Here is a 13,408-nt window from a genome sequence, read left to right as displayed (position 1 = left end):
GTTCTGTGCGAGACCAGATATAGTGAATGCAGGCTCGTGGGTTTAGTAACACTTTAAAGCGGACTTTTCCCCCATAACCTTTTGATTAAAAAAAATTTAATCTTTAGCAAGGAACACACATTTCGCATTAATAATTCTGATAACATTAGTGTGTTCTGTAAATTGCCTCCAGCATTACTCCTGTTCCTTCATCCTGGAGGCTGCCATTCTGCAGAGTCCCAGCTCCCCTGAGCAAGTCTTTAGACTCAACAAACTGTCCTCTACAATTTATGCACCGTGCCGATAAATGGAGAGAAACTGAGCATGTGCAGAGCAGGGTGAGACGGTGTATTACATTATTGGATTTTCAACCGTATAGCTACGCCTGCAAAAGGGGCCAGCCTGAAGTACAGCACTTCACGTCCTCCATTTTATTTTACAGCCTTATTCCAAAATGGATTAAATACACTTTCCTCCAAATTCTGCAAGTTTTGGCTGGACATACATTTTAATTGAATGTAAATTGCCCAGAATTCACAAGGGCTTGAACCCCACATAAAAAAAAAAACGTAAATAATGCCATGTTTCAATTTAGAATACGATTCCAGTGTTGGTGTTTTTGTAGAGGGCGTACCTTTGTATTTTATCACATCCCCCAGACTAGACTTGGAGCATTATCACCGAATTCTCCGAGTCGCTTGTCATGACTGCTATTTATTTTCTCCACCCTTCCTTCCCTGCGTTCTTGTGGTGGCATCATGGGTAATCGTAGTTTAGCACGCTGATGTTTTCAGCAATGTTGCCTGTAAATGGCAGACTGGCATCATGACACATTTTGCTGCAAATTACCGTATTTATCGACGTATATCGTGCACTTTTTTGCCCTGAAAATCAGGGCAAAATCGTGGGTGCGCGATATACGCCGATACCCGCTTCCCGCGCTGTTTGAACCACTGCGCCGGCATATACCGAGCGCAGTACACTCGGGTATAGTCGGGCAGGCTCGGCTCCTCTCGCGGTCACGTCCTTTACGCAAGAGGAGCCGACCCTGCCCGATACCCGAGTGTACTGCGCTCGGTATATGCCAGCGCAGTGGTTCAAACTCAGCGCGGGGATCGAGCTTGGAGGACACCGCGATGGCCGCAGAAGGACGCCGGACAGGACGAGGCCACCGATGGGCGCGATAGGCAAGACACCGAGAAGGTGCATCCAAACTAAGTATTTTTTTTTCAGGAAATTTTCTTCAAGTTCGGGGGTGCGCGCTATACGCCGCGGCTCTCAATAGGCCGATAAATACGGTATAAATATATATATATATATATATATATATATATATATATATATATATATATATAATTTAATATTTTATTTTTTTTAACTTTTTTAGATTCCTACAAACACATAGGTTCCACAACTAAACAGATATCCAAATACACTTTATTGCCAAAAGTATTGGGACGCTTGCCTTTGCACTCATAAGAACTTTTAATGACGTCTTGGTCTGTAGGGTTGAATATTGAGTTGGCCCCGCCCTTTGCAGCTATAACACCTTCAACTCCTCTGGGAAGGCCGTCCACAAGGTTTAGGAGTGTCTATGGGAATGTTTGACCATTCTTCCAGAAGAGCATTTGTGAGGTCATGCACTGTTGTCGGATGAGAAGGCCTGGCTGGCATTTTCCACTCTAATTCATCCCAAAGGTTTTCTGTTGGGTTGAGGTCAGGATTCTGTGCAGGCCAGTCAAGTTCCTCCACACCAAACTCATTCATCCATGTCTTTATGGACCTTGCTTTGTACACTGGTGTGCAGTCATGTTGGAACAGGAAAGGGCCACCCCCAAACTGTTCCCAAAGTTGGGAGCATGAAATTGTCCAAAATGTCTTGGTATGCTGGTTACTTAAAGGAGTTGTAAAGGAAATTTTTTTTTTTTTTTGCTGAAATGACTGTTTACAGGGTATAGAGACATAATGGTTAACTGATTCCTTTTAAAAATGAATACAAATAGATAAAAATCAATCATATAATGTACCTGTAGTTTCTAGTTTAGTTTTTGCATGCTGTTTCCTGCTTCTGTGATGTACAGAGCCACAGAGCCAATACAGGGCAGTGATGGTTTGGAAAACGAAACTGATTGGTGCTGTGGGGTTTTAGACACACAGTGATCACACCTCCTTGATTAGTGACCACAGAGAGAAAGCTCCCAGTACTGTGGTCATCAGGAAACAGACAACCAGGAATTGTGGAGATCAGAAAAGAATTACAGCAACTTGAGAGCAAAAACGAACAATGAGGACATGAAAACAGCACTGCATTAAGGTAAAGGAAGCTATTAAGATTAAAAAAAAATTCCTTTACAAACCCTTTAAAGGATTGTAAACTTTTTTTTTTTTTTTTTTACCTTGATGCATTCTGTGCATTAAAGATGATGTCCGCTGAAAAAAAAATATTAAAAGCCAGCAGCTACAAATACTGCAGCTGCTGACTTTTAATATTAGGACACTTACCTGTCCTGGAGTCCAGCGCCGTCCGCAGCAGAGGACGAGCGATCGCTCGTCACTCTGCTGCTCCCCCCCCCCCGACATCCTCGGTGAGGGAACCAGGAAGTGAAGCGCTCTGGCTTCACTGCCCGGTTCCCTACGGCGCATGCGCGAGTCGCGCTACGCCTGCTGATTGGCTACCACTGTGTACTGGGAGCCAAGTGTTCCCAGAACACAACGGGGGGCGGCGGGAGGTGACGTCATGCCCGCAGCTTACCCGAGACTGTGTGGCTGGAAGTGGGTGCAAATACCTGTCTTTAGACGGGTATCTGCACCCCCCTCCCCCCTGAAAGGTGTCAAATGCTTTAGGGTGGAGCTCCTCTTTAATGGCAAGCAGTTTCGCCCCCAAGTGATTACCTGAGCCCGTTCTCAATACAGTGATGTGTACGAGAACAGAAGCACTCTTGGTGCCCGGTTCCCTTGGCTCCTATTAGAACAGTTCCATTTTACAGAATGGAGCATGATTTGTCAGGTGGCTAAGTCACCTGACAAGTTGCGCCTGTGTGAACCAGGTTTAAGTATGACTTTTTATTTTTTACAGTCCCTTTAAAAAAGAACATGCTAAGAGGTACACTTGTGTCCGCTCTCCATACAAATAGGGCTGGGTGTGTGGCAGAGCTGTGTGAATCTCAGAACAGGATAGACAGAAATACATATTCTTAGGTATATAGATTATACAGTTCCTATATCTGTATTTAGTCTGTGCATTTAACGGTTTTCCTGTTCAGCTTTCCACTGTTAACAAAATTGACTAAAACAGGATCTCTTCCAATCACATTTTTCCATGTGGCCACCATGACTTTTCGGAGGTTGGTTGTCTCCGATGTCAGATTTAATAAACAACTGCAGTAAGTTTTTGTTCTCGCCCGTTCTCTTCTTGTAGGTTCTGTATAAGCAATGAAGCTGGCATGCGGAAATCAGTTTTGGCTGAAAGCATAAAAATACCAGGACGGGACCAACACCTTCCAAGAAAACATTGACTCTAATAGCTGAAATGTATACAGTGCTAGATACTTCCCATCAGGGTGCAGAGAGAAGCGGCGTGCAGTAACCACTTCCCTACCGCGCCTATTCTGGAACTTCTCTCCTTCATGTAAAAATCTTACTTTTTTTGCTAGAAAACTACTCAGAACCCCCAAACATTATATATGTTTTTTTAGCAGAGATCCTAGGGAATAAAGTGGCGGTCATTGCAACTTTGTATCTTGCACGGTATTTGCGCAATTCATTGTGCAACCTCCTTTTTTTTTTTTTTAAACAGTTTCATGAATTACAAAGTAACAAAACGGTTAAGTTAGCCCAATTTTTTTTGTATAATGTGAAAGATGATGTAACGCGAGTAAATCGATACCTAACATGTCACACTTCAAAATTGCGCACTCATGGAATGGCGCCAAACTTCGGTACTTAATAATCTCCATAGGCGATGCTTTAATTTTTTTTTTTTTTACAGGTTACCAGTTAGAGGAAGTCTAGGGCTAGAATTGTTGCACACACTCTAACACAGTGTTTTTCAACTCCAGTCCTCAAGGCGCACCAACAGGTCATGTTTTCAGGCTTTCCATTATTTTGCACAGGTGATTTGATCAGTTTCACTGCCTTAGTAATCACCACAGCCGTTTCATCTAAAGGAAATCCTGAAAACATGACCTGTTGGGGCGCCTTGAGGACTGGAGTTGAAAAACCCTGCTCTAACACACGCGGTGATACTTCACGTGTAGTTTGAACAACGTTTACATATGTGGGCGGGACTTGCGTGTGTGTTCGCTTTTGAGCGCAAGCTACCGGGGACAGGAGCGTTTTTTTTTTTTTTTTTGCTCACTTTTATTCCTATTACAAGGAATGTAAACATTCCTTGTAATAGGAATCTATTGTGACAGGTCCTCTTTATGGAGAGATGCGGGGTCAATAAGACACCACATCTCTCCTCCAGGCTGGAAAGCATGAGCTTGAGAAAAATTCACGATCTCCTGCTGACCGCTGCGATTGCGGCTTTGTTTACTTCTGGGTACCTGGGCGTGACGTCATAACGTCGCTTCTGGGCCTCCGACGGTCGTAGAGATGGAAATCTCTATCCTCGTCATTCGGCGTCGAGCATTTCTTTCTCCAGGCCCCCAATAACACGGGAGAGGCCGGAAAAGCACTGGATGGTGGCGGGAGGGGGATGACGACATCCCCCTCCCGCCACCTATAAGAACGATCAAGCGGCTGAACTGCCGATATGATCTTATGGTACGCAGAATCCCCGGCTGAAATACACCTTAATGATTCCTGTAGCATTATTCAGATATTAAAGTCCAGGACGTCATATGATGTCCAGCGGTAGGGAAGTGGTTAAGAGAATGTGCCTGGGATTTTATTTTGGCAATTGCTGTTAAAGCGGGGGTTCACCCAAAAATACATTTTTAACATTACATTCAGCCGAGTTGTCATAATGACAATCGGCTGTTTTCTTTTTATTTTATCCCCGTACATACCGTATTTTCACCGCCGCTTCCGGGTATGTCTTCTGCGGGACTGGGCGTTCCTATCTGATTGACAGGCTTCCGACCGTCGCATACAGCGCGTCACGAGTTGCCGAAAGAAGCCGAACGTCGGTGCGGCTCTATACGGCGCCTGCGCACCGACGTTCGCCTTCTTTGGGCAACTCGTGACGCACAGTATGCGACGGTCGGAAGCCTGACGATCAATTAGGAACGCCCAGTCCCGCAGAAGACATACCCGGAAGCGGCGGTGAAAATACGGTATGTACGGGGGAAAAAAGAAAAAGAAAACAGCCGATTGTCATTATGACAACTCGGCTGAATGTAATGTTAAAAATTTTATTTTTTGGGTAAACCTCCACTTTAACCACTTGACCACTGGGCACGAAAACCCCCTTAATCACCAGACCAATTTTCAGCTTTCGGTGCTCTCACAATTTGAATGACAATTACTCAGTCATACAACATTGTACCCATCTGAAATTTTTGTCCTTTTTTTCCCACAAATAGAGCTTTCTTTTGGTGGTATTTGATCACCTCTGCGGTTTTTATTTTTTGCGCTATAAAAGAAAAAAGACTGAAAATTCTGTAAAAAAAAAAAAAAAAAATCTAGTTTCTGTCATATTAGCAGGTTATTTCTCACACACAGCATATGCATACTACAAATTACACCCCAAAACACATTCTGCTATTCCTCCCGAGTATAGCGATACCACATGTGTGCGACTTTTACACAGCGTGGCCACATAGAGAGGCCCAACATGCAGGGAGCACCATCAGGCGTTCTGGAGCACCCAGGCCAATTCTGACATTTCTCTCCTACATGTAAAAATCATCATTTATTTGCTAAAAAAATTACATAGAAACCCAAAACATTATATATGCTTTTTTTTCAAAGACCCTAGAGAATACAATGGCGGTTGTTGCAACTTTTTATCTTGCACGGTATTTTCGCAGCAATTTTTTGAACGCGTGTTTTTAAAAAAAAAACAGTTTTGTGCTTAAAAAAAAAAAAAAACAGTAAAGTTAGCCCAATGTTTTTGCATAATATGAAAGATGAAGTTACGCCGAGTAAATAGATACCCAACATGTCACCCTTCAAAATTGCACACGCTCGTGAAATTGCGCCAAACGTTGCTACTTAAAAATCCCCATAGGCGACGTATTGCAAGGTATTGGAGTATTGGGGGGGTATTGCAGAGTATGGGGGGGGGGTATTGCAGAGTATGGGGGGGGGGTATTGCAGAGTATGGGGGGGGGGTATTGCAGAGTATGGGGGGGGGGGTATTGCAGAGTATGGGGGTGGGGGGGGGGTATTGCAGAGTATGGGGGGGGGGTATTGCAGAGTATGGGGGGGGGGTATTGCAGAGTATGGGGGGGGGGTATTGCAGAGTATGGGGGGGGGTATTGCAGAGTATGGGGGGGGGTATTGCAGAGTATGGGGGGGGGTATTGCAGAGGATGGGGGGGGGGATTGCAGAGTATGGGGGGGGGTATTGCAGAGTATGGGGGGGGGTATTGCAGAGTATGGGTGGGGTGGGTATTGCAGAGTATGGGTGGGTGGGTATTGCAGAGTATGGGTGGGTGGGTATTGCAGAGTATGGGTGGGTGGGTATTGCAGAGTATGGGGGGGTGGGTATTGCAGAGTATGGGGGGGTGGGTATTGCAGAGTAAAATAAAAAAAATGATGAGTGCAATACTCTGCAATACCCCACCCCATACTCTGCAATACCCCACCCCATACTCTGCAATACCCCACCCCATACTCTGCAATACCCCACCCCATACTCTGCAATACCCACTCGGGCGCGCACAACGCAGTCTCTGGGAGGACGTACATTGACGCCCTCCTAGAGTACAGGAACCGCTCTGTAGCCGTATTTTGGCTATAGGGCGGTTACCAACTGGTTAAGACTCGTCAGGGCTCATTTACATAGAGTATTTGATCTTTGACCAGGCGCAATGCCAAGTAAAAAACGATTGTTTTGTCCTGTTCACACCATACATGTGTTGTGTAAATGCAGAATGTCTGCAGTGTTGTAATGCGTCGCAGCACATCACGTTGAATGAAGCAATTTTCCAGTAAACTGTAACAAGAAAACCTTGCAATGGTCACCATCGTCCTCTATACAGCACCCCATTGGTGTGAATGGGCCCTTATTTCAGGGAGAGCCTGCAGGCGAAGAGCCTAGACATCTCTATGGAATGGAACTTTGTTATAGCAAACCTGTTTTTTACTGTGAGGTGAGTAAATATTGTGATAACGCTAAATATTTGCTCACCAAAAATACATCCTTTTAGGGCGGGTTCACACCAGAACGCTGTGTGGGAAAGGTGTGTTCCTTGCAGGTTTCCCGCACCGTGTTCAAACGCACAGCCCTTGCCATCTGCATGCGGGTGGCAGTGTATTGTTAATGGCACCCAAAACGCAGATCGCAAATGCAGTGCCATGCAGTTTGGTGCCACCAGTTTTTAAAAGTGGGGTGTTTTGTTTGTTTTTTCTTCTGCATTTTGTGCGACTTGCAGATCATTCTACAAAATTGAACCACACAAGAGCGCATGTTCGGACTGACCCTAAGCCCTGGTTCACACCGACTGCGGGAATCTGTGCGAATTCAGCTGAACTCGCACAATTTCATTCCCGCATGCCAGTCCTGATTTCGGGGGCGATTTTCTGAAGACGTCTGTGTGGGCACAGATGTCATTGAAAATCACACCCCCCGAAAACTCTGAAAGTAGTTTTGGGAATCGGTGCAGTGTCGCACCGATTCGGCCTGCTGCGATTGCCGCTAATTTGACATGTCGAATCGCATCAATGTGAATCCAGGACTAAAGGAACACTTTTTTTTTTTTTTTTTAGTTGGCGTTTTAGGCCTCGTACAGACGGGCAAACATGTACGATGAAAACGGTCCGCCGGACCGTTTTCAGCGTACATGTCTGCCCGGAGATTTCTGTATGATGGCTGTACTCGCCATCATACAGAAATCCGCGCGTACTCGATACGCGGCCCTGGCAGTTCAATGCTTCCACGCATGCGTCAAAGTCATTCGACGCATGCGAGGGATGGCGGCCGCTCGGACGTGTACGATAGGTCTGTACAGACGACCGAACATGTCCGACGAACAGGATTCCAGCGGGCATGTTTCTAAACATGTTTAGAAATATTTGCCCGCTCGAAAAAGGCCCGGCGGGCAAATGTACGCTGGATTCCTGTCCGCTCGGCTGTACAGACGACCGAACATGTCTGCTGAACCTGGTCCGCGGACCAGTTTCAGCAGACATGTTCGGTCGTCTGTACGGGCCTAAGTGGTTTGGTTGTAAAGGCAAAGGGTTTTGCAGTAAGGTAAAAAAAAAAACACTTCTGTATGTAAAGCTACCTTTAAAAAAATAATAAACATGTTATTTGCCGCCACTGTGTAGCTCGTTTTACACAGTGGCCTCGATCCTCGACTTCTGGGGTCCCTCTGCGGCTCCTCCCTGCATCAGATAACCCCCCCCCCCCCCAAGAGAGGCGCTCCTCCTGGGGGGGTGGGTTACCTTGCGGGCACGCTCCCGAGTCGAGCATTTAAATCCATACACACGGATGCTGAACTTGGCACTGGTGCATTGGATTTGATTGACAGCAGTGGGAGCCAATTGCTGCGCTGCTATCAATCTAATCAAGAGCCGTATCCCCGTGCAGAGAGGGACAGGGTGTCCCCACCACGGGAAATACAGGGCTCAGGTAAGTAAAACAGGGGTGCTGGGGGGACCGGTCACTACCAGAAGATTTTTCGCCTTAATGCGTAGGATGTATTGAGGTGAAAAACACGAAGGTTTACAACCCCTTTAAAATGTTACTAAACCCAGGACTCTGCATTCACTATATCTGGTCTCCCACAGTACATGGAAATTCAATTATTTTAGTAAATCTAAACTGCTAAATACCCTTTCTCATCAGCAGAATATAGCAGTCTTGTGATTTATATCAGTGTCTGGTTAAAGCTTGTAGGAGGAGTTTTCATTTTCCTTTGAACTGTGAGGCTGCAGGGCCCATGTCCCTCTGTCTGGACGGTGCTGATTGGCCCTGTGCTGATCCTAAATCTCCCAATAAATAAAAAAAAAACTCTAGCAATACACACCAAACTGAGCATGTGCAGAGTGACTCCAAAGGCTCTGTTCTATCAGGAGATGGATTGGAGACAGTGGGAAAAAGGGGAGGATGAGAGAAGACAGGAACAAACAGCCTTTTACACAATGAGCAAGATTAACCCCTTAAGTTCCACAGTGGGGTATAACAAGTGTTCTTTGCGCATATACAGACTGATTTTACTGTTGGTTTAGTAAGGTAAAGGAGCAGGTTTTGCTTCCTCATGTCAGCGTTGACCCCCTTGGTGACTGACTGACGGGGTAATGATCAACAAGCCGCAAAAAAGTTGCAGCATAAATTCAGAGATCCAAGGAATCGGATGCAAGGAGAACCTTGCAGTGCTACTTTCTCTCCAGCAAGGAAGACACCAATCAGCCCCAAAAAGGACATTTCCAATGTATTGGGACCAGCGTCGGTGACAGCAATGCCTCACACAGTGCAGAGGCTCTAGGCACAGGAAGTTCACTGATGCATTGTGGGGGAGTTCAAGACAAAAGGCACATTTTTCAGGGCATTGCCAAGGCACAATTACCATTTTAGATGTTCCCCATTAAATGGCATGTTCAGTTTTTTGCGTTTAGATCCATGTTAATTGACAAAGAGCATGCAGGGTCTGCTGGTTGAGAGTGAAGGTTTCTTCTGCCTACACTTGGCTGTCCGGCTACTAACATCCCAATGATCGATCAGTCTCTTCTGTATGGCTCCAATTCCACGCAGGTGTAAATGCAGACCGATGTGTTCCCTTGTTGCAGCAACACCCCCACTCCGATCCTCCTGTAGTCCTAACCATGTGATATTCATATTGGGATGAGAGGGCAGTCATTGGATTCGTGTAGCAGACTGCAAATCTTGAAGCACTGTAAAAAGCCTGCTGAATCTTTCAGGGTTTAAATAAAATAAAGATTGGTTTGGGTTGCATGTGCTGGTGTGTACTAGTTCACTGGCATTTGGGGTTAGGCTTGTTTTTCATGCTGATCTTTTGGCTCAGGGGTTGTTCTAACTCTGCACTGTACGTAACTTGCTTCCAGCTCTCTTCTGGCTGTGGGTTCCATTCCAGTGCTAGATTATACCTGGTTGGGGGGTGCATGTGGCAGGTACTGTCCTGTCATTTCCCCTAGAGGCCAGGGACATGATTTGTTTGAAACAATAGTCTTAAGCTTCCCCTATCCACACATCTGAGCACACAAGAAATGGGCGAAGGTGAAGATTTCTAGGGCCTCTGTTAAAAAAAAAATAATAAATTAAATACACACAGTTGCAATAAAAAGTATGTGAATCCTTTTGGAATGATATGGATTTCTGCACAAATTGGTCATAAAATGTGATCTGATCTTCATCTAAGTCACAACAATAGACAATCAGTCTGCTTAAACTAATAATACACAAATAATTAAATGTTACCATGTTTTTTTGAACACACCAAGTAAACATTCACAGTGCAGATGGAAAAAGTATGTGAACCCCTAGACTAATGACATCTCCAAGAGCTAATTGGTGTCAGCCAACTGGAGTCCAATCAATGAGATGAGATGGGAGGTGTTGGTTACAGCTGCCATGCCTTTTAAAAAACACACCAGTTCTGGGTTTGCTTTTTACAAGAAGCATTGCCTGATGTGAATGATGCCTCACACAAAAGAGCTCTCAGAAGACCTACGATTAAGAATTGTTGACTTGCATAAAGCCGGAAAGGGTTAAAAAAGTATCTCCAAAAGCCTTGCTGTTGATCAGTCCACGGTAAGACAAATCGTCTATAAATGGAGAAAGTTCAGCACTGCTGCTACTCTCCCTAGGAGTGGTCGTCCTGTAAAGATGACTGTAAGAGCACAGCGCAGACTGCTCAATGAGATGAAGAAGAATCCTAGAGTGTCGGCTAAAGACTTACAAAAGTCTCTGGCAAATGCTAACATTCCTGTTAGCGAATTTTTGATATGTAAAACACTAAACAAGAATGGATTTCATGGGAGGATATCAGAGGAAGCCACTTCTGTCCAAAAAAACATTGCTGCACGTTTAGTTTACAGATGTAAACTAAACGTGTATTCTACAAATTTTTGGTGAAATTAATCGTAATAAGCGTATATTGATTGGTTTGCGCAAACGTTATAGCGTCTACAAATAAGGGATAGTTTTATGGCATTTTTATTTTTTTTACTAGTAATGGTGGCGATTTTTAGTGGGATTGCGGCGGACAAATTGGACACTTGACACATTTTTGGGACCATTGACATTTATACAGTGATCAGAGCTATAACAATGCACTGATTACTGTGTAAATGTTGCTGGTAGGGAAGGGGTTTAATGTGTTCCCTCGTGAGTGTTTTTAACTGTATGGGGATGTGACTGACTAGAGGAGGAGAGATCACTGCTCCTAGCTAGTAGGAACAGACGATCTGTCTCTCCAATGGGGATTTGTGTTCACATGCATCCCCATTCTGGCTCTTGTGCCCGGAAGACATTGTGCCCGCCGGCAACGCGCATTGGTAGCGGGCGTGCCCGCCCACTATAGCAGTTTAAAGGGCTTATGTACAGCTATGGCGATTTACAGAGGAGAACCGACCTGCCGCAGTAGAATGACAGCAGCTGGTCTGCTAGCGATTAAAGTATCGCCTATGGAAGCTTTAAAGTACTGTAGTTTGTCGCCATTTTAAAGCGTGACATGTTGCATGTATATCTATTTTCTTCGGCGTAAACCTCTTTCATATTTATACAAAAAAAAAGGGGGTAACTTGTGTGTTTAGATTTTTTTATTTTATTAAAGTGTTTTTTCCCAAAAAAATGGCTTTTGCAAAAACGCTGTGTGACCTGAAAAATTGCAACGATAGCCATTTTATTCCCTGGGGTCTCTGCTAAAAAAAAAGTACTGTGTATATACTCGAGTATAAGCCGAGTTTTTCAGCAAATTTTTTTTGTGCTGAAAATGCCCCTCTCGGCTTATACTCGAGTGACATTTTTGTGCCTGATCTCCCGGACTTTGGGGACCCGGTACCGGCTGTAGGTCCCCTGGACCCCAAACTTGGCACACATGTAGCCCCACTCTTCCTCTACAAGTGTGCAAAGTTTGTCCGGGGGAACTACGGCCGGGGAGCACCGATTTTTCTAACCCGGGCACCCCTTCCATAGACTCCCATGTTAAACGTCAGTCTAGGCATGGGCACAGTGAGGCGTTCAGATGGAGACCCTAGGCTTATATTCAAGTCGATAAGTTTTCCCGTTTTTTTTTTTTTTTGTGGTAAAAATTAGGTGCCTCGGCTTATACTCAAGTATATACGGTATGTTTGGAGGCTATAAGTAATTTCGAGCAAAAAATACTGATTTAAACTTGTAAACAAAAAGTTGTATAAAAAGCCTGGACTTCACGTGGTTAATATCGTCTTCCTGTTTCTGTGCTTCTAGGCCTCATCATCCCGATCCATCCCTGTGCCCACTGCAAGCATCCTGGTACCAAAATCCATAGGCACCAGAGTTCCATGTAACGTTGAAGGAATAAGCCCTGAACTCGAGAGAGTCTTCATTAAGGAAACGAGTGAAAAAGACGGAGTCAAGGTATCGTGTGTTCAGTTACAGGAACGTTGTTTACCGCATGTAGACGGGTTGAAGTTGACACGGTGTATATTGCCGAAATGGGTGCCGAGGAAATGAATGCCCGGCTTGGAAAATTAGCTAAGTGTATTCACCAGGCCTGAAATCTAGACAGAATTGTTTATTCTCTAGAATTGGCAGTGCCACTGCAGATTAGACACCATGGTTATCGGTCGCAGCTCTGAGAATCTTCCTGCTGCCTATCGCTTAAAGTAGAACTATAGGCAAAAATGTATATTAATTTTTTGGGATAAAACTAGTAGGTGTATAACCCACTGTCATGTTTTTTTTCCGCCACCTGTCTCCCATTGCGGAGATTTTCACTCCCGGTGCCAGAAAGTGCGAGGAAATCCCTGCGAAGTAAGGTGAAGGGGATTCCTTGGACCCCCAGGTCACCAGAACTAGTGTCCCCATTGGAAGATTTCCCCTCTATTACTTTTCTGGGCACAATCCAAATTTTGGGATTGTCTTTTACTTCCAATGATAAACGGGACAAATAGAGAGGGTTCAGACCGCAATAAAAACTTAACTGGAGTTCCACCCAAAAATGGAACTTCCACTTTCTGGAATCCTCCCCCCTCCAGTGTCACTTTTGGCACTTTTCAGGGGGGGAGGAGGAGGGAGCAGATACCTGTGTAATACAGGTATTTGCTCCCTCTTCCGGGCATAGATCACCTCGGTATCGAGGTAACCAACACCCCTT

General features: G+C 44.9%; 1 protein-coding gene and 1 non-coding gene across 2 annotated transcripts in view; both read left to right on the top strand.

Annotated features, from left to right (window-relative positions):
• The window catches only part of GLCCI1 (glucocorticoid induced 1), a 123,145-nt gene that overhangs the window by 84,677 nt on the left and 25,060 nt on the right, over positions 1 to 13,408 (top strand). The window contains exon 5 of the mRNA XM_040352277.1: positions 12,520 to 12,669. Within this exon, the coding sequence (XP_040208211.1) occupies positions 12,520 to 12,669 (150 nt within the window). The remainder of the gene's footprint in view (positions 1 to 12,519; positions 12,670 to 13,408) is intronic.
• LOC120942121 lies at positions 10,129 to 10,259 on the top strand. The gene has a single exon (XR_005749915.1). It is a non-coding gene; the product is annotated as a small nucleolar RNA SNORA54 (small nucleolar RNA).

Source organism: Rana temporaria, chromosome 5, assembly GCF_905171775.1.
Source record: "Rana temporaria chromosome 5, aRanTem1.1, whole genome shotgun sequence".
Lineage (NCBI taxonomy): Eukaryota > Metazoa > Chordata > Amphibia > Anura > Ranidae > Rana > Rana temporaria.
This window is presented reverse-complemented; position numbering and strand designations above follow the sequence as displayed.